Here is a 23,583-nt window from a genome sequence, read left to right on the forward strand (position 1 = left end):
CATCTATCTGCTCATACTGATCTACATCTGCCTCTCCTTGTATATCATTGCTATCCTGCTTTCTTTGAAGTTACAATTTTAGTTCTCTGACCTCAGTATGCATTGGTCTGTCTCTGCAGCTTAGTATACGTTGTGCCCTGTCTCTGCAGCTCCATTTATGTTATGGTCTGTCTTTGTAGTGCAGTACATGCTGGTCTTTGAAAAGCTGATCTTTCTCTATAACTCAGTATATGTTATACGTTGGTCTTTCTCTTCAACTCAGTATACGCTGGTCGTTCTCTGTAACTCAGTATACATTGGTCTGTCTCTGCAACTAAGTACAAATGTATATGTCTCTGTAGCTCAGTATACATTGGTCTTTATAATTCAGTATACGTTATACGTTGACCTTTCTCCGTAACTCAGTATACAGTGTTCAGTCTCTGTAACTAAGTATAAATTAGTCTGCCTCTGTAGCTCAGTATACGTTGGTCTTTCTCTATAACTCAGTATACATTGGTCTTTCTCTGTAACTCAGTATATCTTGGTTTTTCTCTTGCAGATTCTGTCTCCTGGTCAGCCAGTAAAGTCACACACACCTCAACTGTCAGCGGTTGCTCTCTATGATTTCAAAGCAGACAGTGATGCAGAATTATCTCTCAGAAAAGTAAGGTGACATGACAACTTTTCTACTCCTTTAAATATCTCCAAAACCTGCAACCATTATTTTAAAATAAAAAAAAAGATTGACTCATACACTGCATTTTTGGTAAACACAAAACAAAATATCTGGGTGAACATTGTTATACTGACACTTCAAAAATGTAAAAAAATATTTTATAAGTATAAATCTTGTTTTCTTTCATATTCTAGTGACAGTATATTGACTCATTAGTCAATAACAAAAAAAATTAAATAAATAGATGTAATGGGAAATATGGGGAGAAAGATATATATATAAGGGGCGCGATCCGATATAGATCGTAGTTTGCGGCGCAAGCGAGGGAACCCGCGTCGCCCGCAGTTTCAGCTCGCAACTCGAGCTATCCCATATATAGCGGCGTCAGATGCTAACGTGCCGTAAGTCGGATAAACCAGCGATGTCCAGAAATCTGCGCAAGTACAAATTTCTGGTGTCGCCAGTGACTTACGGCACTTTAGAAACTGCCGGCGCCTACAAAACCTGACTAAAGTCTAAATCACCCGCACTGTCTAACACGCCTCCCTAACATAGCCCGACATGTCTAACACGCCTCCCTAACATAGCCCGACACGTCTAACCCTCTATCCGCTATCCCCCCTCACTATCCTAACCATAAAATATGTATTAACCCCTAAACCGCCGCTCACGGAGCCCGCCGCTACCTAATAAAGTTATTAACCCCTAAACCGCCGCCAGCTATATTAAATCTATAACCCCCTAAAGTGAGCCCCTACCCTACCTATCTATTTTTAAATTATTAACCACTAATCTAATCCCCCTACCCCGCCGCCATCTATATTAAATTATTTAACCCCTAAAATACTAAACTATCCCTACCACTAAACCTAAGTCTAACCCTACAAATAGCCCTGAAAAGGGCTTTTTGCGTGGCATTGCCCCAAAGTAACAGCTCTTTTGCCAGCCCTTAAAAGGGCTTTTTGCGGGGCATGCCCCAAAGAATTCAGCTCTTTTGCCAGCCCTTAAAAGGGCTTTTGGCGGGGCTTTGTCACAAAGTAAACTGCTCTTTTGCCTACAATCTACACCCCCCTACACCGCGGCCACCTATAATAATGTATTAACCCCTAATCTAATCTAAATATTCCTATTTAAATCTAAATACTTACCTATAAAATAAACCCTAAGATAGCTACAATATAATTAATAATTACATTGTAGCTATGTTAGGGTTTATATTTATTTTACAGGTAAATTGTTAATTATTTTAACTAGGTATAATAGCTATTAAATAGTTATGAACTATTTAATAGCTACCTAGTTAAAATAATTACCCAATTACCTGTAAAATAAATCCTAACCTAAGTTACAAATACACCTACACTATCAATAAATTAAATAAACTACAAATATCTATCAAAAAATACAATTAAATAAACTAAACTAAATTACAAAAAAACAAAACACTAAATTACAAAAAATAAAAAAAAGATTACAAGATTTTTAAGCTAATTACACCTATTCTAAGCCCCCTAATAAAATAATAAAGCCCCCCAAAATAAAAAAAATTCCCTACCCTATTCTAAATTAAAAAAAGTTCAAAGCTCTTTTACCTTACCAGCCCTTAAAAGGGCCTTTTGTGGGGGCATGCCCCAAAGAAAACTGCTCTTTTGCCTGAAAAAAACAACACAATACCACCCCCCAACATTACAACCCACCACCCACATACCCCTAATCTAACCCAAACCCCCCTTAAATAAACCTAACACTACCCCCCTGAAGATCTCCCTACCTTGTCTTCATCCAACCGGGCCGAACTCCTCATCCGATCCGGGCGATGTCTATCCAAGCGGCAAAGAAGAGGTCTTCATCCCAGCGTTGTCTTTATCCAAGCGGCAGCAAAGTCTTCTTCCATTGGGCAGAATCTTCCATCAAGCGGCATAGTCCCATAGTCATAAGTCCTTACGCTGTATATTGGATACCAAACTGCGCGGGTTTGGTATACCTGCCTATGGCCCAAAAAACTACGGGCGACGGCAGAAATATACGCGCGTAACTTCTAGGTTACGCCGTATATAGGATACCAAACCCGCGCAAATATTGGCGTCGCCAGCTTTTGCGGGCGACGATTTTTATCGGATCGACCCCCAGAATTCTGTAAAACTTTGTTACAATTTGCAATACATGTGGCTACCTTGGAGAATTGTTAAACTGTAGCTTAAAAAAGGAGAAGCTCTATTTCTGAGCTGATAAACTATACTGATAGAACAAATCACCCAGCTGGCCAAGAAATAGCCCCTTCTAAAACCAGATAACAGACTAAGGCTTGAAAAACCATCAAGAACAAAAAACATGGGGGCGCCTCATAGTGTAATATAATCTATAAGCTGCAAAAAATAAAGGAAATTCACTTACAATATGGGAAACACCGGGAAGGTGTTGGATCAGGCAGGCTGGACCCGCAGAGTCTACCAGAAAAACTCTACAAAGCTAGGTGCTCCAGTCAGCTGAACATCTACACGGCGGCTTACTGTTTCTACCAAACTCCAATCTGGCTCTCACACAGGTGCTCGTGGTGGCATGTGCATAGGTCACAGATTCCTCCACCAAAGGTTCGCCGATCCCGCCCCCGTGGCAAAAAAGTATTTTGCACTTGACCACAGCTTCATTGTAGATATTTAAACAAAGTTGTAAGATACCGCTACAAAGTTGCACCTCTGTAAGACACTACACCCTGTACAACTGCACTAGGTGAGACGACAATCTATAACGGGCTAGCCTTTTCAGCCAGTGGGAGAGGCGCATAGCCCCTCACCATTAAGGAACACAACTACAATGGGAAGCCAACCAGAAGAAATACAGGAATCAACAATTAAAAACCAAAAATGCCCAATAGTGGTAGGCACAAAAATAGGGTAAGAATGAGGTTAAAATACAATTAAATGTATTAATAGAAACAAATCTGAACTACAATGCAACACATGCCTCAGTCCTTAGACCGTTTCATTAGACATAAAGCTCAACTCAGAATACTTTGTTTAAAAACCCCTATTATGGCCAATCATAAATGAGATAAAAATTAACTGTTTCAATTAGTAGAAAGCAATATAGAAATATAGGTACATACAAAAATAAAAATAAACCGTATTATGGTACATTATCTAATAATCATAGAATAATATATATATATATATATATATATATATATATAAACTGTATAATAATATATATTTCAAGTAAACAGAAGATACTCCATATATAAATATATTAAATTAAATCATATCTGTGTTCCATTACCATCCCTAAATAAACACCTTATATCCAAAACTATACAAAAGTCTAATCAGACTTTGTTTTTTAAATTAGAAGAACTAATCAATATTAAGCATAGGCATTGGTGGGACTTAGATTATCTTAAAAAAAATCTAGATTTAAAAAAAAAAAACAGATCCCAAGAGGCTTACGAATTTTTAAAGATTGTTCCTTTAAGGATGATGTTGAAGTACAGAGGAAGTCGGATAAGGCTTTAAATGAATGCTTTCTCCAATTAATGCATATTTTGATTTCACATAGACAATCATTAGTTGACAAAGTAGTATCTGGGATTGAAAACATTTAGGGGCCGATTTATCATATGTCTGGCGACATTGATAAATCATGTCCGCCAGACATTGATAAATGCTGACAGCATACGCTGTCGGCATTTATCATTGCACAAGTAGGAAAAAGATCTAGGGAGCGCCTCAAAAGTGGGCAGGGATAATACTGGAATGACACTATACTGAATAGAGGTTATTAATAGTGATAATACACAAATTTATTAACACATACACAATGGTATATAATTAAAAGAGGTAAAAATATGACCAATGGGAAAATTACTCAGCATAAAAATTATACATAAAAATATATACATAAAAATATTCATGGATCCATGTTATACAATAAATTGAATTAAAAACATATAACCATCACAGATAAAAAAGTGCAGTCTTAGATGGGTAGATATATGAATGCCTCGGTTAGGAGGAATATTGTACCATCAGAGAGATCTTATAGAACTGTTCTAGAGTGACAATCTAAGATAACAATCTCAAATGGCTACTAGAAAAATATCAATAGTCAGTGTATTAGCGTTTCCGCATACAGTGTGTAATCCCTGATTCACAGGGTGTGGGTGATACTCCAAGTTCCTTCAGGACGATCAAGTCCTGTAACAAGTCTATCCTGTGGGGAAAAATTATGTGAAGGTGTCCAAAAAGATGATGATAAAACTGTGTCTTTAAGATGTAGCAAAAAAATGGTGAAAAAAAGAAAATATATGGTGAAAAAATAAAATATAAAAATAAAAATATAAAAATATAAAAAATATATATATAAAAAATATAAATCCAATGTAGTCAATCTGAAACACAATTTAAAAAGTGAAAAAATCAATGTGATAAAAGCTGATGAAGTGCTTGTGTTAGTATCCTTAAATCCAAATGGTAGAACAAAAATTCCCAGTGTACCTGTGGAATACAAATAACAAATAGTGCAATAACGCTAAAATAATCCTAAAACTAAATGAAATAAGGCTTACCATAAATAGCCAACGCGTTTCGGCCCTTCCTTGGGCCTTTTTCAAGACTGTATTATGGTAAGTACTATTAAGCCTCCTTATATACTGGAATAGTTCAATCAAATGGCGCCATTTTCGCGCCAAAAAGATGTACCTTTGAACCGGAAGTGCTACCTTCCAATCCAGTTTCCTATGTCAAAATTATATTTCTTACGAATAATACTCAATTTGCTATTATTAAACTTCAAATTTATGTGACCTAATGTTCGCTATGTCCTATTCTCTATGTGTGTTCTTAAATATCTTAGAGACCAGTTAGAGTCCGAAATCGCCGAAACCGGAAGTGTAATTTATGTATTGATATCACTTCTGGTTCGCGGCATAAAGCCGGTATCTTGCCGGTTTGACCAATCATTGTGATCCCTGATTCGTAGTTTGGGCAACCTTTCTGTAAGCCTCTGTGATGTAAAAATTACTTAAGTCTCTCCGGATTAAAGGATATTTTGCTGTCCTATTTGATTATAGCTTGTGCGTGAAACCGGAAGTGACATCACTTCCGGAATAGTATCTCTATCGGTATTCTTAATCGCAAATACAAAAAATCTGATTAGAATACAAAAAAATTATAAAAAATGTGACTAAAATACAAATAGTAAAAACTACATACTGACAAAGGGACTGAAATTGGTATAAGATAATACTAAAAATTATAGTATTGACGATATTAGCAACTAGTTGTATAGTAAATCATAAACAGTGTTCTTATAAAACTTAATATATGGTGTGCATGATCTTTTACAAAACACAATATTTGGTATGTATGAGTATGGAATTTATATCCATGTAATTTTCTTAAAGTGTCCATGATGGGTCATATTAAAATAAATGAGAGGTTAGTTTATTATTCATTTTGAAGATAGTTATAAGAGGTTTCAGAAATCACTGTTCCAATTCTGTGCCTTTGTGTTGAATTCATGTTTAAGTCTCAATTATAAGGGGACCAAGTCTCTTATTGTTATCAATATTGATCCTATATTGAGGATATTATCTCAAGTTAAAATACATATATCATTTCTTGAGTGAATTTAATGCAAATGGTATAGGTGGTTTGTAGTTGGAGATCTCTATAAAAATTCTTCCTTCTATAATAAAAACTTTAGTTGTACTCCCAAGATTAATTTCTTCACTTTGTAAATCTGTCATTCTGTTAAGTCTGAACTATGTTGAACTATCTATTTGCATTCAGAAATTAAAAATGATAAAAAATGTTAAAAAATGAAAAAACAAATATACAAAACAGCTATAAAAAAACTTTAAAAAGGAGATGATTTTACAGGGCGTTCATACTAACTATCCCGTTGGTGATCTGAGTATTCCTTCTCGGGGGGGGGGGGGGGGGGGGATCATGCTCTTACTTTAAGATACACTTATCTATTATGCTAGTATGAAGATACATGCTAATAATCGATTTATGTGTACTACTACATGTGTATGAGCATATTCACTTCAGATTAAATAGGTGTGACAGATCTTCCTTATTGTTTAGACCCCTTGGATGAAGGCAATCTAGATTGAAAATCCATCTAGATTCCTCTATGAGTAATTTCTTCTCTTGGTCTCCCCCTCTCCACTCTCCAACTGGGGGTTACCAGTTGGATACCGCAGTATTTAAAATCTTTCTTATTACCCAAATGTTGTTTGGTAAAATGTTTATACAGTGGAGTCTCCATACTCTTGTGCTTAATCTGTAGCAGGTGTTCCCTAATTCGATCCTTTAGGGGTCTTGAGGTCTGTCTGATGTATTGGAGACCACAGCTGCATTCGATTAGATAGATGACTCCCTTGCTGCTGCATCTTATATGGTCTCTAATGGGGTAAATCCATTTTGGTGTTATATGCAGTAAATTTATTTGTCTTCATACCACTTTCACATGCTTTAAAGCTTGGGCATGGATAGAAGCCCTTAATATCTCTGCCGTGTATGTCTCTTGTTTTCATCCTGGGAGTTCTTGGTATGCTGGGTGAGAGTATGTTTTTTAGGTTATCTAATTTTCGATAGATGAATTTTGGTACTTCCGGGAGCCTCTCACCAAGTATGTTGTCATCTTTCAAAATTGACCAATGTTTTTTTATAATCTTTTCTATAATATGTCTGTTCGCGCTATACCTTGTTATAAAAGGAATGTTTATTATTTCATCGTCCCACATCATTTTGTTTTCTTTTCTTTTGTAATGTAAAAGATCTTTTCTGTCTTTAATTCTGACCTCAGATATGTTTTTCTCCAGGCTTTCGTTATCATAACCTCTTTCAAGGAACCTCTCTTTAATCGTTGTAACTTGCTGTTCCAATTTCTCCGGATTGGAACAGTTCTTCTTTAATCTAAGCATCTGGCCCTTTGGTATGTTAGATTTCCAATTCGAATTATGGCGACTGTCTTGATGAATATAATTATTACAGTCTACCTCTTTGAAGTGGGTTGATGTCTCAAGGACACCATTGATTACCTCAATCTTCAAGTCCAAAAAGGTGATTTCCATTATGCTTAATTCATATGTAAACTTAAGGTTATAGCTGTTGTCGTTCATAACCTTAATAGAGTGTAGAAGGTCCTCCATAGAGCCTTTCCAAATCAACAGGATATCATCTATGTACCTCTGATATAGGACCAGGTCCGCGCTAGCTGGGCATGATTCCCAAAAGATACGTTCCCATCGTCCCATGTATAAATTCGCGTAGCTAGGCGCGAATCTGGTCCCCATAGCTGTCCCGCATATTTGGTTGTAGTAGATCCCTTGATTGAAAAAATAATTATGGGTCAGTATGTAGTTGATGCCGTCTAGGATAAAGTTCTTATGTAGTGTTGGCATGTCCGGGTCCCTTGTCAGAAAGAAATCTATAGCTTCTAAGCCCTCCTCATGGGGGATACTCGTGTAAAGGGATGTCACATCGCAGGTAGCTAAGATGTAGTTGTTTTCCCATTCTATCTTCTCGAGTATATTCAGTACTTGAGTGGAGTCTCTCAGGTATGAGGGTAGCTTCACTACATACTGTTGTAGTTGCTTGTCCACATATTCTGATAGGTTGCTCGTTAAGGAGCCTATCCCTGATATGATTGGTCTTCCTGGTGGTTTTTCAATAGTAAATCAAGTAATCGCAGGGGGCGTCAATCAACCCGATCGTATGTGTGTAGAGGTGGCGGACAAGTTAGGAACAGCGGTCTTAAGGCCGCCGCTTCTTAACTCCTGTTTACGGTGAGCCTGAAGGCTCACGCGTAAACAGGTACATATAGTGGGTGATTTATCAAGCTGAGGCAGACAGGGGTGCATATATGCGCCCCTGTCCACCGCAGCTCGCCTCTGGCGGTCTGAATTCTCCTAGAGGAATTCAGCATTGCACACGCGCGCTATTTTACGCTCGCGTGCAATCCTGCCCCCTGCCAACACACAGCCAATCACGCGCGGGCAGGAGCTGTCAATCTTCCCGGTCGGAAAAGAAATTGAGCCATTACAGTGTTCACATTAATAAATGGACTAATCAATATTCAAATCTTGGCCATAAAGAACAGTCTAAGGATATATAAATTTCCTACTGGGAATATCAGCACACAGATATGGGATGTTTGCTACAATAGATTTGAGACATTTAAATAAAAACTTACTCTACCTCCACAGGCACCAGTTAGTCCTTTTCTAATGTTTTTAGGGTCCCGGATGGGTCATGTCAGAATGGTGCTAAGGGAAGAGAAGGTAACCAAAACAAAGAAAAAAGAGCTTACACAAACGGGGGTGTAGAGGAAAGGGTGCCACCGCCAAAAAGAGAGAGCTTTGGACATTAAAACAAGGAATATATAATTTATCCTCATAGGAATGATCAGATCATGATTATCGGTTGATAGGAAAAGGACGATCTTTTAGTCCTTATTCACATAATATGCTCGAGTTGTTTGTTGATGTAAATATGTTTATTAGGAAACTATCTTTGCAAAAATATTTTGCTGAAAAAATGCTAAAAAGTAAATAATGGTTTATTAACTAATGTGATGCCCTCTAAGATCAATAAGAACATTCTTTACAGTGATGCCTGTAATTTGGGGATCATCTGTTTGATGATTATTTCCATACGGATTTTAGAACAGCCTCTAATTTTACCCCAAGGATGAAAAACAATCCATATTTGGTTATCTAAGAGTAAGAAAATGAATAATGCATCTAGATTAGAACAAGAGGTGTTGTCAAATTTTATGAATAATCCAGAAATATTGATCTGACAAGGGGGGGGGCTGTATTGTGATTCAAAATTGGTCTGATTATTTGTTGGAGGCTGAGAAGATATTAAATGATAAACAGTATTATAAACTAGTAATTAGTGACCCTACTGCTGAATTTAGGAAGAGATTGCAAAATATTTGTATGTTAACAAACCGAATATTGCATTCTACTACCATCTTGGCAATTTGACGTACCATGTTTCTTCTTATGTAGATTTTTCCCCCCAGAAATTGATGTCTAATTTGGACTCCTACACAGGGCCGGCCTTAGGCCTTTAGGCGCCCTGTGTGAAAAATCTTCATAGCCCCCCTTCCTGGCCATACCCCCTCTGAGGGTGTGGCCAGGGAGGGCGCTGTGAGAGACAGACAGACGGAGAGAGTGACAGACAGAAAAAGTGCTAGCCAGACAAAGATACAGACAGGCAAAACAGAAAGTACACAGAATTTTTTAAACAAACAGATGACAACAGTCCCGATTCTCTGAATTAAGTCCTTATAAAGGCAAATAAAATTTTATAAAACAACTAACAGCACTAAATCAAAAGAACGGTGCATCCCTAATTTCCTACTGTAGCACTGGAGTTAAGCAGAAAACAGTATTGCAGCCATGCCCTCTTTCACTGACTCTCCACAGGGCCCGCCCATTGGCTGATGTGACTGCCCTCCCTTCCTACTGCCACAAGCACACGCCCCCAATCCTCCCCGAGCGGAGCTAAGAGAGCTGGCTGCCAGATTCCCATTTAAATAAAATGTGACCACAGTGCAGCCGCCTGCTGTTATCAGTGTGAGCCGTGTCAGCTGCCTGGCGCCCTTGTTGCCATGGCGCACTGTGCAGCTGCACAGCTCGCACACCCCTAAGGCAGGCCCTGCTCCTACTTTATGAATTCCTCTAATTTATTATCCAAACTAGAGAACATCAAGATAGAAGATGATTACATTTAAATGAATTGTATCCATGGACAGCGCTGCGGAATATGTTGGCGCTTCATAAATAAAGTATAATAATAATACATTTGGATAACATGCAATGTACATGCATTGCATTTTTAGAACAAGACCCCTACTTGCCAGCTTTACAAAGAATTTATATTACAACTTCTAGAGTTCATATTACAACACAATTCTACTTGTAGATCAAGGGGAGGGCCATGGACACAAGGTTTGCCCCGAGCTCTGCAAATATATTTATGGGGGTATTTGAAGAAAAGTATATTTATACCCCAGCATTTGGAGCAAACCTGGTATTCTATGACCACTATATCGATGATCTCATTTTTATATAGAAAGGTAACTTGGAATCTGCAGATTATTTTATACATTATTTAAACTCTAATGAAATGGGTTTGTCTTTTCCTCATGAGATCAACAATGTTTCTATAGTTTATTTAGATCTGCAGTGTCATATCCAAAACATACTTTAAGACTGTGGATTGAAACAATTTCCTAAATTATTCTGGTAATCATTATTTGCTTTGAAAGAATAATGTTCCATTTGGGCAATTTAAGAAGAAACTGTTCCAATCTCTATGACTTTGATGATCAAAGTAAGATTTTAAAAGATAGATTCCTGGAAAAAAGGTTATCCATCTAGGCTGGTGGAGGAGAGCTATATGCGAGCCAGGAAGGTAGATAGAGTTTATATCTTTAAAACTGTAATAGAATGAAGAGAGTAGATAGTAGTTATATCATAATACACCTATTTAATACCTGTTAACAATTATCACAAGCAAATCATAACGATATTAAATTGTCATTGGGATCTAAGAGGGTCCCTAATCTTAAGGATTTGATTAAAGATAGACCTAAATGTGTCACCCACATTAAAAAATAAGTTAGTTCCCAGTAAGGTTGTGTTACACAAGAAATTAAATATTCAAATACAACCTATTAAATGGAACTCCCATCCATTAATGCAGAGGAATGGTACTTACAAATGTGGGACAAAAAGGTGTACAATGTGTAAATATATCACACAAGTTGCTAAGTTTATTAAGTCTAATGTCACAGGGTAACTCCCTTGAAAGGATACCTTACTTGTAGATCAATTTATGTAATTTATTTATTAAATTGTGTTTGTGGAGTACAATATGTAGGGTGTATTTGTAGGCAGATTAGGAACAGATGACCTGAACATCATCATAATATTAAGATAGGATTGAAGTCTCATAGTGTTTCTAAGGTGTCCCACCAGAAGGTGACCCACCATACTATATCTATCACTCGTATTGAACAGAAAAAAACAAATCAAGTTTATACAATAGATACTTGAGGCTAAGACAACAGGTTTGAATATATAAATTGCAGTCTTTACAACCAAAAGGTCTTAGTGCTAATATGTTTTTTTCACATGGGTATTTGTGATGTAGATTACAGAGGGCTTTCTCTTTTTTTCTGCTGCACTGATCTACTCACTAACTCAATACTGTATTGATAAAGTTAGCATATAAATGACATATTTTTCTCTATGTAGGGACTTTACACTCACCACCTGGGTATTTATTATGTAGAAGATGGGGTGTTTCTTTTTCTACACTGATCGGTCTCACAACTTACTTATGGGGAGCATCACTACTTTATTATTATATGATTTTATATATCACAATATTAAAGGGATACTAAACCCACATTTGTTTCTTTTATGATTCAGATAGAGAATGCAATTTTAAGCAACTTTCTAATTTACTCCTATTATCAATTTTTCCTTGTGCTATTGGTTTCTTTATTTAAATGTAGCCACCAATCAGCAAGCACTACTCAGGGTGCTGAACCAAAAATTGGCCGGCTCCTAAGGTTAGATTCCTGCTTTTCAAATAAAGATAGCAAGAGAACAAATAAAAATGGATAATAGGAGTAAAATGGAAAGTTGCTTAAAAGTGCATGCTCTATTTCAATCATGAAAGAAAAAATGGGTGAAATGGGGAGCCAGTAAAGATTCCCTTACATCTATTGGATAAGGTCATCCAAACCTGATAATAAACCTTAGCCGCAACTAGCTTACAGATATGCAGCAGAGTGGACAAACCATCATGTATGAGAAATCTTTATTCTTCAGCTAAGCGGTCAGACAAAACACTTTGTAGCTTTGCTGGTGAAATGAGCCTTGAGAAAGAAGACTAAAAAAACAGGGAAAGCTAATATTAATTCTAACTTGCCAGAGAAATTTGTTCTGTGAGCCAGATGCTTTAGGTGCCAAAAGGATACTTCTTTTCTTGCCTTATCTGCCAAAATTTGGCAGCACTCCCACATTACTATTTAGGAAAAAAGAACTGAAGTTCTAAATCAAACATAAAAAGCAGGGAAATTCCTGTTTTCAAGTCTGTCCTAATGGGAATTCAAAAATATGTGACGCCCCCAGAAATAAGATGTTTTTAACCACCTGCTGTTAAATGAAGAGCTCTTAAAGGGACACTAAACCCATTTTTTTTTCTTTCATGATTCAGATAGAGAATACAAATTCAAACAACATTCCAATTTACTTCTATTATTTATTTAGCTTCATTTTTTAGATATCCTTTATGGAAGAAATAGAAATGTACATTAGTGAGCCAATCACACAAGGCTTCTAAGTGCAGCAACTAATCATCAGCTACTGAGCCTATCTAGATATACTTTTCAGCAAAAGAATGTCTAGAGAATAAAACCAATTAGATAATAGAAGTAAATTAGAAAGTTGTTTAAAATTGCATCCTCTTTCTAAATCACGAAAAAAAAAATTGGGTTTCATGTCCCTTTAAGGCTGTGACACACTGATAGCGGCGTGGCGTGCAGTGTGATGATGCGGCTGTGCGCACTCGATATGTTATGCCTTTTCATCTCTGCATGCTCAGCCACGTCAGTTCGTGAGTTGAAATATTTGAACTTCAGAAGCGATGTGGTCTGAAGCAGCTGCTTCGCGTCATGCCGCATTGCTTGCAGTGCGTTACAGCCTTTAGGTGGTGCCGGCATTTTGCAGTTGTGCATGTGGAGTTCCTGAAGGGAACACATAGGTTTAAGGGACGCGCGTGCACGTGCACCCATTAGCCACACTGACACCAATGAATGAGGGCAGAAAGGGAAAAAAAAGGGAATTTTAAAAAAAAAAATATAAAAGGATCTGGGAGGGGGTGGGGGTATTGTGGGGGGCTGCTACACTACAGAAATAGTTTTTAAGTAAAAAATAAAATAAAAATACTTTTTGGGGGTTTTTTGGGGCCAAACTGGGTACTGGCAGACAGCTGCCAGTACCCAAGATGGCGGTAATTAGGTAGGGGAGAGGGTTAGAGAGCTGGAGGGGGGATCAGGGAGGTTGGGGCTAAGGCAGGGGTCCATCACAGCTAAAATACTTTATTATTTTTATTTTTAAAAAAACAAAACCTCTTTTATTTAGTACTGGCAGACTTTCTGCCAGTACTTAAGATGGCGGGAACAATTGTGGGGTGGGGGAGGGAAGAGAGCTGTTTGGGAGGGATCAGGGGGTGGGATGTGTCAGGTGGGAGGCTGATCTCTAAAATTAACCCTGCAAGCTCCCTACAAGCTACCTAATTTAACCCCTTCACTGCTGGGCATAATTAACGTGTGGTGCGCAGCAGCATTTAGCGGCCTTCTAATTACCAAAAAGCAACGCTAAAGCCATATAAGTCTGCTATTTCTGAACAAAGGGGATCCCAGAGAAGCTTTTACAACAATTTCTGCCATAATTGCACAAGCTGTTTGTAAATAATTTCAGTGAGAAACCTAAAATTCTTAAAAATGTAAAGTTTTTTTTTTATTTGCTCGCATTTGGCGGTGAAATGGTGGCATAAAATATACCAAAATGGGCCTAGATCAATACTTGGGGTTGTCTACTACACTACACTAAAGCTAAAATTAACCCTACAAGCTCCCTACAAGCTCCCTAATTAACCCCTTCACTCCTGGGCATAAAACACGTGTGGTGCGCAGCGGCATTTAGCGGCCTTCTAATTACCAAAAAGCAACCCCAAAGCCATATAAGTCTGCTATTTCTGGAAAAAGGGGATCCCAGAGAAGCATTTACAACCATTTGTGCCATAATTGCAGAAGCTGTTTGTAAATAATTTCAGTGGGAAACCTAAAGTTTGTGACAAATTTTGTGAAAAAGTTAACTTTTTTTTTTTTTTGATCGCATTTGGCGGTGAAATGGTGGCATGAAATATACCAAAATGGGCCTAGATCAATACTTTGGGTTGTCTTCTAAAAAAAAATATATACATGTCAAGGGATATTCAGGTATTCCTGACAGATATCAGGGTTCCAATGTAACTAGCGCTAATTTTGAAAAAAAGTGGTTTGGAAATAGCAAAGTGCTACTTGTATTTATTGCCCCATAAATTGCAAAAAAAGCAAAGAACATGTAAACATTGGGTATTTCTAAACTCAGGACAAAATTTAGAAACTATTTAGCATGGGTGTTTTTTGGTGGTTGTAGATGTGTAACAGATTTTGGTGGTCAAAGTTAGAAAAAGTGTGTTTTTTTCCATTTTTTGCTCATATTTTATTATTATTTTTTTAGTAAATTATAGGACATGATGAAAATAATGGTATCTTTAGAAAGTCCATTTAATGGCGAGAAAAACGGTATATAATATGTGTGGGTACAGTAAATGAGTAAGAGGAAAATTACAGCTAAACGCAAACACTGCAGAAATGTAAAAATAGCCATTGTCATTAAGGGTAAGAAAATTGAAAAATGGTCCGGTCCTTAAGGGGTTAATAAATTGACCCCATTATGTCTAATGATAAACTTAAAGTCGCAAGTCAAAATATGTATAAAGTATCAAAGTGATCATATACCACAAAAGACTGAATGAATCATAAATACAATAAAAACGACATGAATAGAACTAGATCAAAGTGACATCAAATTCAAAATGTTTATTTCAATGTATTTCTATTAACAATTTTGCTTCATTCTCTTGGTATCTTTTACTGAAGGAGCAGCAATAGGCATACATGTGCAGCCACCAATCAGATGCTAGCTCCCAGCACCTGAGCCTACCTAGGTTTGATTTTCAAAAAAGGATAACAAAAGAACAATAATTAGATAATAGAAATAAATTGGAAAGTTGTTTAAAATTGCATGGTCTATCTGAATCATCAAGCACAAAAAATGGGTTTCATGTCCCTTTTATACTATGCATTTTATTTTTTTAAACAAATAAACAGTTTTAATATGACGCCCAGTCCACAGCTCATGTATCATATTTGTGACAGGCAGAGACAAAATGAATTTCTATACTGCAGGGGTCGACAAACCTATTAAAAATTTAGGTGCCAGTAACTATATTTAAGACCCAGACATAATTTTTAGGAGCCAGACAGTAGTATATTTATATAGATATATGAAGAATAACCCAAAATTTAAAAAAATTTAAAATTCTAGGAGCCAGTGGCTCCCTCTGGCTCCTGGGTTTGTCAAGCCCTGTCCTATAGGAAGCAGGTGTTGTGGGTAAGGCCCTGATTAACTAAAGCCCTCCTCTGGCGGGATTATCTAACAAGCCTCTTCAGCATTGTGACGTCCCTCAAAGAACTTTAGAAAGTCAAATTTTGAACTTGAACTGTTTATCTCGCTATGCAGGTTTCTGGGAGAGACACATACATACAAAATAATGCTAAAAAAAAGAAATAGGATTTAGCCTGATTTCTCTCCATGCTGGGTACGTTTTTGATTACCTAAGAGAGAAGTTTTTACTTAATTCCAAGTGACTTTAGATATCCAAGAGTCAATATATTGTCAAAATTATGAGATAAATAGTAGGTTTCCATTAAAACGTATTTTGAAGTAACAGTTACTTTGGTTTTGTCGCTTATGGTTAGCATACATCAATAGAAGTGTTCCAGGATTAGTATGTTGCAGTTTATTACAATTTCCTGTCTCTTACCCTAGTACTAGACTATCTCTGAGACACGAGATTGAGATCTGCTAACACTGGGAATCGATGACAGAGGATTAACATATTTTAAATCCGGGGGATGGGTTAGCATGAATTTCAGAGCACAGCTTGAGAGTCCTTAAATTATTATCTTCATAACTACCAGAGTTGGCACATTTCCATGAGCCAGAGTTGCCCCACATAAGTTAAATATCCTAGAATTACTATATCTCCATCTTTCAACGTTATCTCAGAGCCCCGTATGCATTTGTATTGAAATATGTTCGCATATTTCAGAAATGCAAAATCATCATCTATCCGAGTTCATGGATTTGCTTGACTGATCTATATTTTAGGGTTAGGAGAGAGAGAGAGAGACACACACATATATATATATATATATATATATATATATATATACACACACACACACACACACACAGGTCTATATCCCTAAATCCCAAAACACAAACTTATTCTGAAATTTAAACTTTTGAATTCATATTTAAAAAATAAATAAAATAAAGTTAGCAAAAATTACTATTTCTTTCATGTAATTGGCAAGAGTCAATTACATGAAAGGGGGGCAAAGTTTCCCAAACCTCAAAATGCCTATAAATACACCCCTCACCACACCCACAATTCAGTTTTACAAACTTTGCCTCCTATGGAGGTGGTGAAGTAAGTTTGTGCTAGATTCTACGTTGATATGCGCTTCTCAGCATTTTGAAGCCCGATTCCTCTCAGAGTACAGTGAATGTCAGAGGGATGTGAAGAGAGTATTGCCTACTGATTTTATGGTTTTCCTCACGTTAAATCTTTTCAAAGGTTCTCTGTTATCGGTCCTAGAGATTCCTCTCCTACCTCCCTTTTCAGATCGACAATTTACTTTCAAATTTCATTACCTTTACTGTTACTGTTTCAGTACTGGTATGGCTATCTGCTATATGTGGATAGGTGTCTTTCGGTAAGTATGTTTTTATTACTTAAGACACTTTCAGCTATGGTTTGGCACTTTATGTATTTAAAGTTCTAAATATATGTATTGTACTTATATTTGCCATGAGTCAGGTTTATGCATATTTCCTATCAGACTATCAGTTTCAAAATTGGGAAAATATATTTTGAAAGTTATTTTTTCTTACCTTGGGTATAGTCTTTTCTTCAAATTGACTGCTTTCTCATTAATTTTTGCGGGCAAAATTAGGCTCGCGAAGTCTCAAAATGCTGATATTTATTGCGTCATTCTTGGCGCGAGAATTTTTTTGGCGCAAAGGTACGTTCGGTGACGCAAATTTGTCATTTCCGGCATCCTAGTTGACACCAGGTTTCCTTGCACAAGGTTGCGTCTTCATGACGCGAGTTGCATCATTTCCGGATCTTGTTAGCACCAAAAAATGAAATTTTGTGTTGTGTCTCATACTTGGCGCCAAATAAATTATTTATTTAAACCCCACTTCCTATATGCTCCTTGCCTTTTTCTATGCTCAGAGGGCTATGCTGTTTGCATTTTCCCCCATTCCTGAAACTGCCATATAAGGAAATTGATAATTTTGCTTTATATGTTGTTTTTCTCTTACATTTGCAAGATGTCTCAATCTGATCCTGTCTCAGAAACCACTGCTGGATTCCTGCTGCCTGATAACAGTTCTACCAAAGATAAGTGTATCTGTTGTAAGTTAGCGGAGATTATATCTCCAGCTGTGGTATATAATAGTTGTCATGATAAGCTTTTACATGCAGAGAATGTATCCATCAGTACTAGTACAATGCCTGTTGTTCCTTCAACATCTAATGTACATGGTATCCCTATGAATATAAAAGATTGTATTGCTGATGCAATTCAGAAGGCTTTGTCTGCTATTTATTCTTCTAATAAACGTAAAAGGTCTTTTAAAACTTCTCATAGAGTTGATGAAATTTCAAATGACCGACAACATACTGAATTATCCTCTTCTGATGAGGATCTATCTGATTCAGAAGATCCTACCTCAGATATTGACACTGACAAATCTTATCTCTTTAAGATGGAGTATATTCGTTCCTTGTTAAAAGTTAAAAGAGGTGTTGATTACTTTGGATATTAAGGAAACTAGTCCTCTTGATACTAAAACTAGTAAACATTTAAATTCTGTTTATAAACCTCATGTGGTTACTCCAGAGGTTTTTCCGTTCCTGGTACTATTTCTGACATGATTTCAAAGGAATGGAATAGGCCTGGTACTTCTTTTATTCCTTCTTCTAGGTTTAAAAAGTTGTATCCTTTGCCAGCAGCTAGATTGGAGTATTGGGGAAAAAATCCCCAAAGTTGATGGGGTTATTTCTACTCTTGCTAAACGTACTACGTACTACTATCCTTATGGAAGATAGTACTTCCTTTAAGGACCCTTTAGATAGGAAACTTGAATCTTATCTAAGAAAAGCTTATTTATATTCTGGCTATCTTCTCAGGCCTGTCATTTCTATAGCTGATGTTGCAGCTGCATCAACTTTTTGGTTAGAAAGCTTAGCACAACAGGAATGCTGACATGGTATCTAAGTCTAGATTACTATCTCTTTCTTTCCAAGGTAACAATTTGTTTGGTACTCAGTTGGATTCGATTATTTCAACTGTCACTGGGGGGAAGGGAATTTTTTTACCTCAGGATAAGAGATCTAAGGGTAAATCTAAAGCTTCTATTCATTTTCGTTCTTTTCGACAGAATAAGGAACAGAAAGCCAATCCTTCCCCCAAAGAATCTGGTTCCAATTTGAAACCTTCTTCAAGTTGGAATAAATCCAAGCTGTTTAAGAAACCAAGTCTTGCATGAAGGTGCAGCCCTCATTCCAGCTCAGCTGGTAGGGGCAGAATAACATTTTTCCAAAACATTTGGGCAGATTCTGAGTATTGTCTCTCAAGGGTATCGAATAGGATTCAAAATAAGACCTCCTGTGAGAAGATTTTTTCTGTCATGCGTCCCAGTAAATCCATTGAAGACTCAGGCTTTTCTGAAGTGTGTTTCAGATCTAGAGCTTTCAGGGGTAATCATACCAGTTCCGTTCCAGGAACAGGGTCTGGGGTTTTATTCAAATCTGTTCATTGTCCCAAAGAAAGAAAACTCATTCAGGCCAGTTCTGGATCTGAAAATTTTGAATCGTTTTGTAAGAGTGCCAACTTTCAAAATGGTGACTATAAGGACTATTCTGCCTTTTGATCAGCAAGGTCATTATATGTCCACGATAGACTTACAGGATACATATCTTTATATTCCGATTTATCCAGACCACTATCGGTTTCTGAGATTCTCTTTTCTAGACAAGCATTACCAATTTGTTGCTCTTTCATTTTGCCTAGCGACAGCTCCAAGGATTTTTACAAAAGTTCTCGGTGCCCTACTCTCTGTAATCAGAGAACAGGGTATTGCGGTGTTTCCTTATTTGGACGATATCTTGGTACTAGTTCAGTCTTTACATTCTGCCGAATCTCACACAAATCAACTAGTGTTGTTTTTTCAAAGACATGGTTGGAGGATCAATTTACCAAAGAGTTCCTTGATTCCTCAGACAAGGGTCACCTTTTTAGGTTTCCAGATAGAGACAGAATCATGGACAATGAATCTAACAGACAAAAGACGAATAAAATTGGTTTCAGCTTGTCGGAAACTTCAGTCTCAATCTTTCCCTTCAGTAGCTATGTGCATGGAAGTTTTAGGTCTCATGACTGCAGCATCGGATGCGATCCCCTTTGCTCGTTTTAATATGAGACCTCTCCAGCTTTGTATGCTGAATCAATGGTGCAGGGATTATACAAATATATCACAATTATCCTTAAATCCCAATGTTCAACTCTCTCTGACTTGGTGGTTAGATCACCATCGTATAGTTCAAGGGGCCTCTTTTGTTCGTCCAACCTGGACTGTGATCACAACAGATGCAAGTCTTTCAGGTTGGGGAGCTGTCTGGGGATCTCTGACAGCACAAGGGGTTTGGAAATCTCAAGAGGTGAGGTTACCAATCAATATTTTAGAACTCTGTGCTATTTTCAGGGCTCTTCAGGTTTGGCCTCTGTTGAAGAGAGAACCGTTCATTTATTTTCAGACAGACAATATCACAACTGTGGCATATGGCAATAATTAGGGTGGGACTCACAGTCCCCTAGCTATGGAAGAAGTATCTTGGATACTTTCTTGGGCGTAATCCAGCTCTTGTCCAATTTCTGCAGTACATATCCCAGGTGTAGACAATTGGGAAGTGGATTATCTCAGCCGTCAGACTTTACATCCGGGGGAGTGGTCGCTCCATCCAGATGTGTTTTTTCAGATTGTTCAGATGTGGGGTCTTCCAGAAATAGATCTGATGGCTTCACATCTAAACAAAAAACTTCCCAGGTACCTGTCCAGGTCCAGGGATCCTCAGGCGGAGTCGGTGGATGCCTTAGCAGTTCCTTGGTTTTACCAACCTGCTTATATCTTCCCATCTCTAGTTCTTCTTCCAAGAGTGATCTCCAAGATCATCATGGAATGATCGTTTGTGTTTCTGGTAGCACCAGCATGGCCTCACAGGTTCTGGTATGCGGATCTTGTCCGGACGTCCAGTTGCCAACCTTGGCCACTTCCTTTAAGACCAGACCTTCTTGTCTCAAGGGCCGTTTTTCCATCAGGATTTCAAATCGTTAAATTTGAAGGTATGTAAATTGAACGCTTAGTGCTTAGTCATAGAGGTTTCTCTGACTCAGTGATTGATACTATGTTACAGGCTCGTAAATCTGTCTCTAGGAAGATTTATTATCGAGTCTGGAAGACTTATATTTCATGGTGTTCTTCTCATAAATTTTCCTGGAATTCTTTTAGAATTCCTAGAATTTTACAGTTTCTTCAGAATGGTTTGGATAAAGGTTTGTCTGCAAGTTCCTTGAAGGGACAAATCTCTGCTCTTTCTGTTTTGTTTCAAAGAAAGATTGCTAAGCTTCCTGATATTCACTGTTTTGTACAGGCTTTGGTCCGTATCAAGCCTGTCATTAAATCAATTTCTCCTCCTTGGAGTCTTAATTTGGTTTTGAAGGATTTACAGGCTCCTCCTTTTGAGCATATGCATTCATTGGATATTAAACTACTCTCTTGGAAAGTGTTGTTCCTTTTGGCTAGCTCTTCTGCTAAAAGAGTTTCCAAATTATCTGCTCTTTCTTGTGAGTCTCCTTTTCTGATTTTTCATAAGGATAAGGCAGTTTTGTGGACTTCATTTAAATTTCTAAATAAAGTTGTGAATTTTAACAACATTATTAGGGAAATTGTTGTCCCCTCTTAGTGTCCTAATCCTAAGAATTCTTTGGAGAGATCCTTACATTCTCTGGATGTTGTAAGAGCTTTGAAATATTATGTTGAAGCTACTAAAGATTTCAGGAAGTTTTCTAGTCTATTTGTTGCCTTTTCTGGTTCTAGGAAAGATCAGAAAGCTTCGCCGTTTCCTTGGCATCTTGGTTAAAGCTTTGGATTCATCAGGCTTATTTGGAGTCGGGTCAGGCCCCGCCTCAGAGAATCACAGCTCATTCTACTAGATCAGTCTCCACTTTGTGGGCTTTTAAGAATGAAGCTTCAGATGATCAGATTTGCAAAGCAGCAACTTGGTCGTCTTTGTATACATTTACTAAATTCTATCGTTTTGATGTATTTGCCTCTTTGCAAGCAGTTTGTGGTAGAAAAGTTCTTCTGGCAGCTGTTTCAGTTTGATTCCTCTGCTTATGTTTTAATTTTTTTCTTTGCATTTATGAGAAAAACTTATTCTTTTGGGCGTGGATTTAATTTTTTCAGTGGAAAATGGCTGTTTTTACTTTTATCCCTCCCTCTCTAGTGACTCTTCTGTGGAGTTCCACATCTTGGGTATTGCTATCCCATACGTGACTAGCTCATGGACTCTTGCCAATTACATGACAGAAAACATAATTTATGTAAAAATTTACCTGATAAATTCATTTATTTTATATTGGCAAGAGTCCATGAGACCCACCTTACCTGATAAATTAATTTTTTTCATATTGGCAAGAGTCCATGAGCTAGTGATGTATGGGATATACAATCCTACCAGGAGGGGCAAAGTTTCCCAAACCTCAAAATGAATAGCCAAGTAGTGGGGCGATAGAAAAAGGAGTAAAAAGCATCAAATAAAGGAACTGGAAATAAAAATATGGTGGTTATGATTTTTTGTATAAAGCACAGGTTTTTATCCCGCCAGTAAGTCACACCCTCCTATAATATTCTACATTTATTTAAAACAACAATTGTTACCTTTCTGATTACAGTAGTGTACTGTCTGTGTGTGATATATATACAAAGGTATTAAACATTATATAAAACTACCTTTAGGTTACATGTATAAGCTGTATTATTACATGTTGATATTGCCTAAATTACATAAAATAGTGTTGTTTGGTTCCATCCCCTCTCCAAACTGTCCCATGGGCTACATTCCAAAATCCAAACTAATCAGGAAATCCAAACGTTTATATATATAATTATATATATATAATTATATATATACATACACATACATAGATTTTTTTTTTTTTTTTTAAGGGACTGAAAATTCCCTACAACAAATAAGGTGATATATAGCAGTCCACAGTCCAAGTAATTGGAGGCAAAAGCAATTGCCAGCATATACATACTAATTTAGAACTGTATTGCTTTTGGATTGGTTGAAAACATGTCTGTTCCTGGTTAGTAGTTGATATTGGTATGATGTAAGGGCATATGACATTATAGGCAATATAAAACACTGTAGGCAACTGTGAATGTGACATTTTGACAGGTAAGGGATTTTGTTTCTTTACCACTTGTCTAAGGCTTTTACAACCTTATTTGTAGTAGGGATTTTTAGATCACTTTAATCCAGGGATTAGCATGTCTCTGAGGTTCAATGCTGTCATGTCATTGATCAGATGTTATCAGTTCTTTGAGCCTCAAGATTAGTATCTCTCTGTGTTGTAGAGACAGTCTCTAAGCCCCAAGGTCAGAATGTCTCTTCCATGGATAGAGCATGCAATTTGAAAGCAACTTTCGAATGTACTCCGATTACCAATTTCTCTGCGTTCTCTTGCTATCTTTATTTGAAAGAGCAGGACGGAGCCGGCCCATTTTTGGTTCAGCACCCTGGATAGCCACCAATCAACAAGCGCTACCCAGGTGCTGAAAAAAAAATGGGCCAGCTTCTATGCTTACATTCTTGCTTTTTAAATAAAGATAGCAAGAGAACAAAGAAAATTGATAACAGGAG

At 37.2% G+C, this 23,583-nt stretch overlaps 1 protein-coding gene across 4 annotated transcripts in view; it reads left to right on the forward strand.

Moving 5' to 3' along the window:
• SORBS3 (sorbin and SH3 domain containing 3) overlaps positions 1–23,583 on the forward strand; it is a 114,549-nt gene that overhangs the window by 55,154 nt on the left and 35,812 nt on the right. For all 4 annotated transcript variants that reach the window (XM_053717970.1, XM_053717971.1, XM_053717972.1 and 1 more), the window contains one exon: positions 542–646. In XM_053717970.1, the coding sequence (XP_053573945.1) occupies positions 542–646 (105 nt within the window). The remainder of the gene's footprint in view (positions 1–541; positions 647–23,583) is intronic.

Source organism: Bombina bombina, chromosome 6, assembly GCF_027579735.1.
Source record: "Bombina bombina isolate aBomBom1 chromosome 6, aBomBom1.pri, whole genome shotgun sequence".
Classification (NCBI taxonomy): domain Eukaryota; kingdom Metazoa; phylum Chordata; class Amphibia; order Anura; family Bombinatoridae; genus Bombina; species Bombina bombina.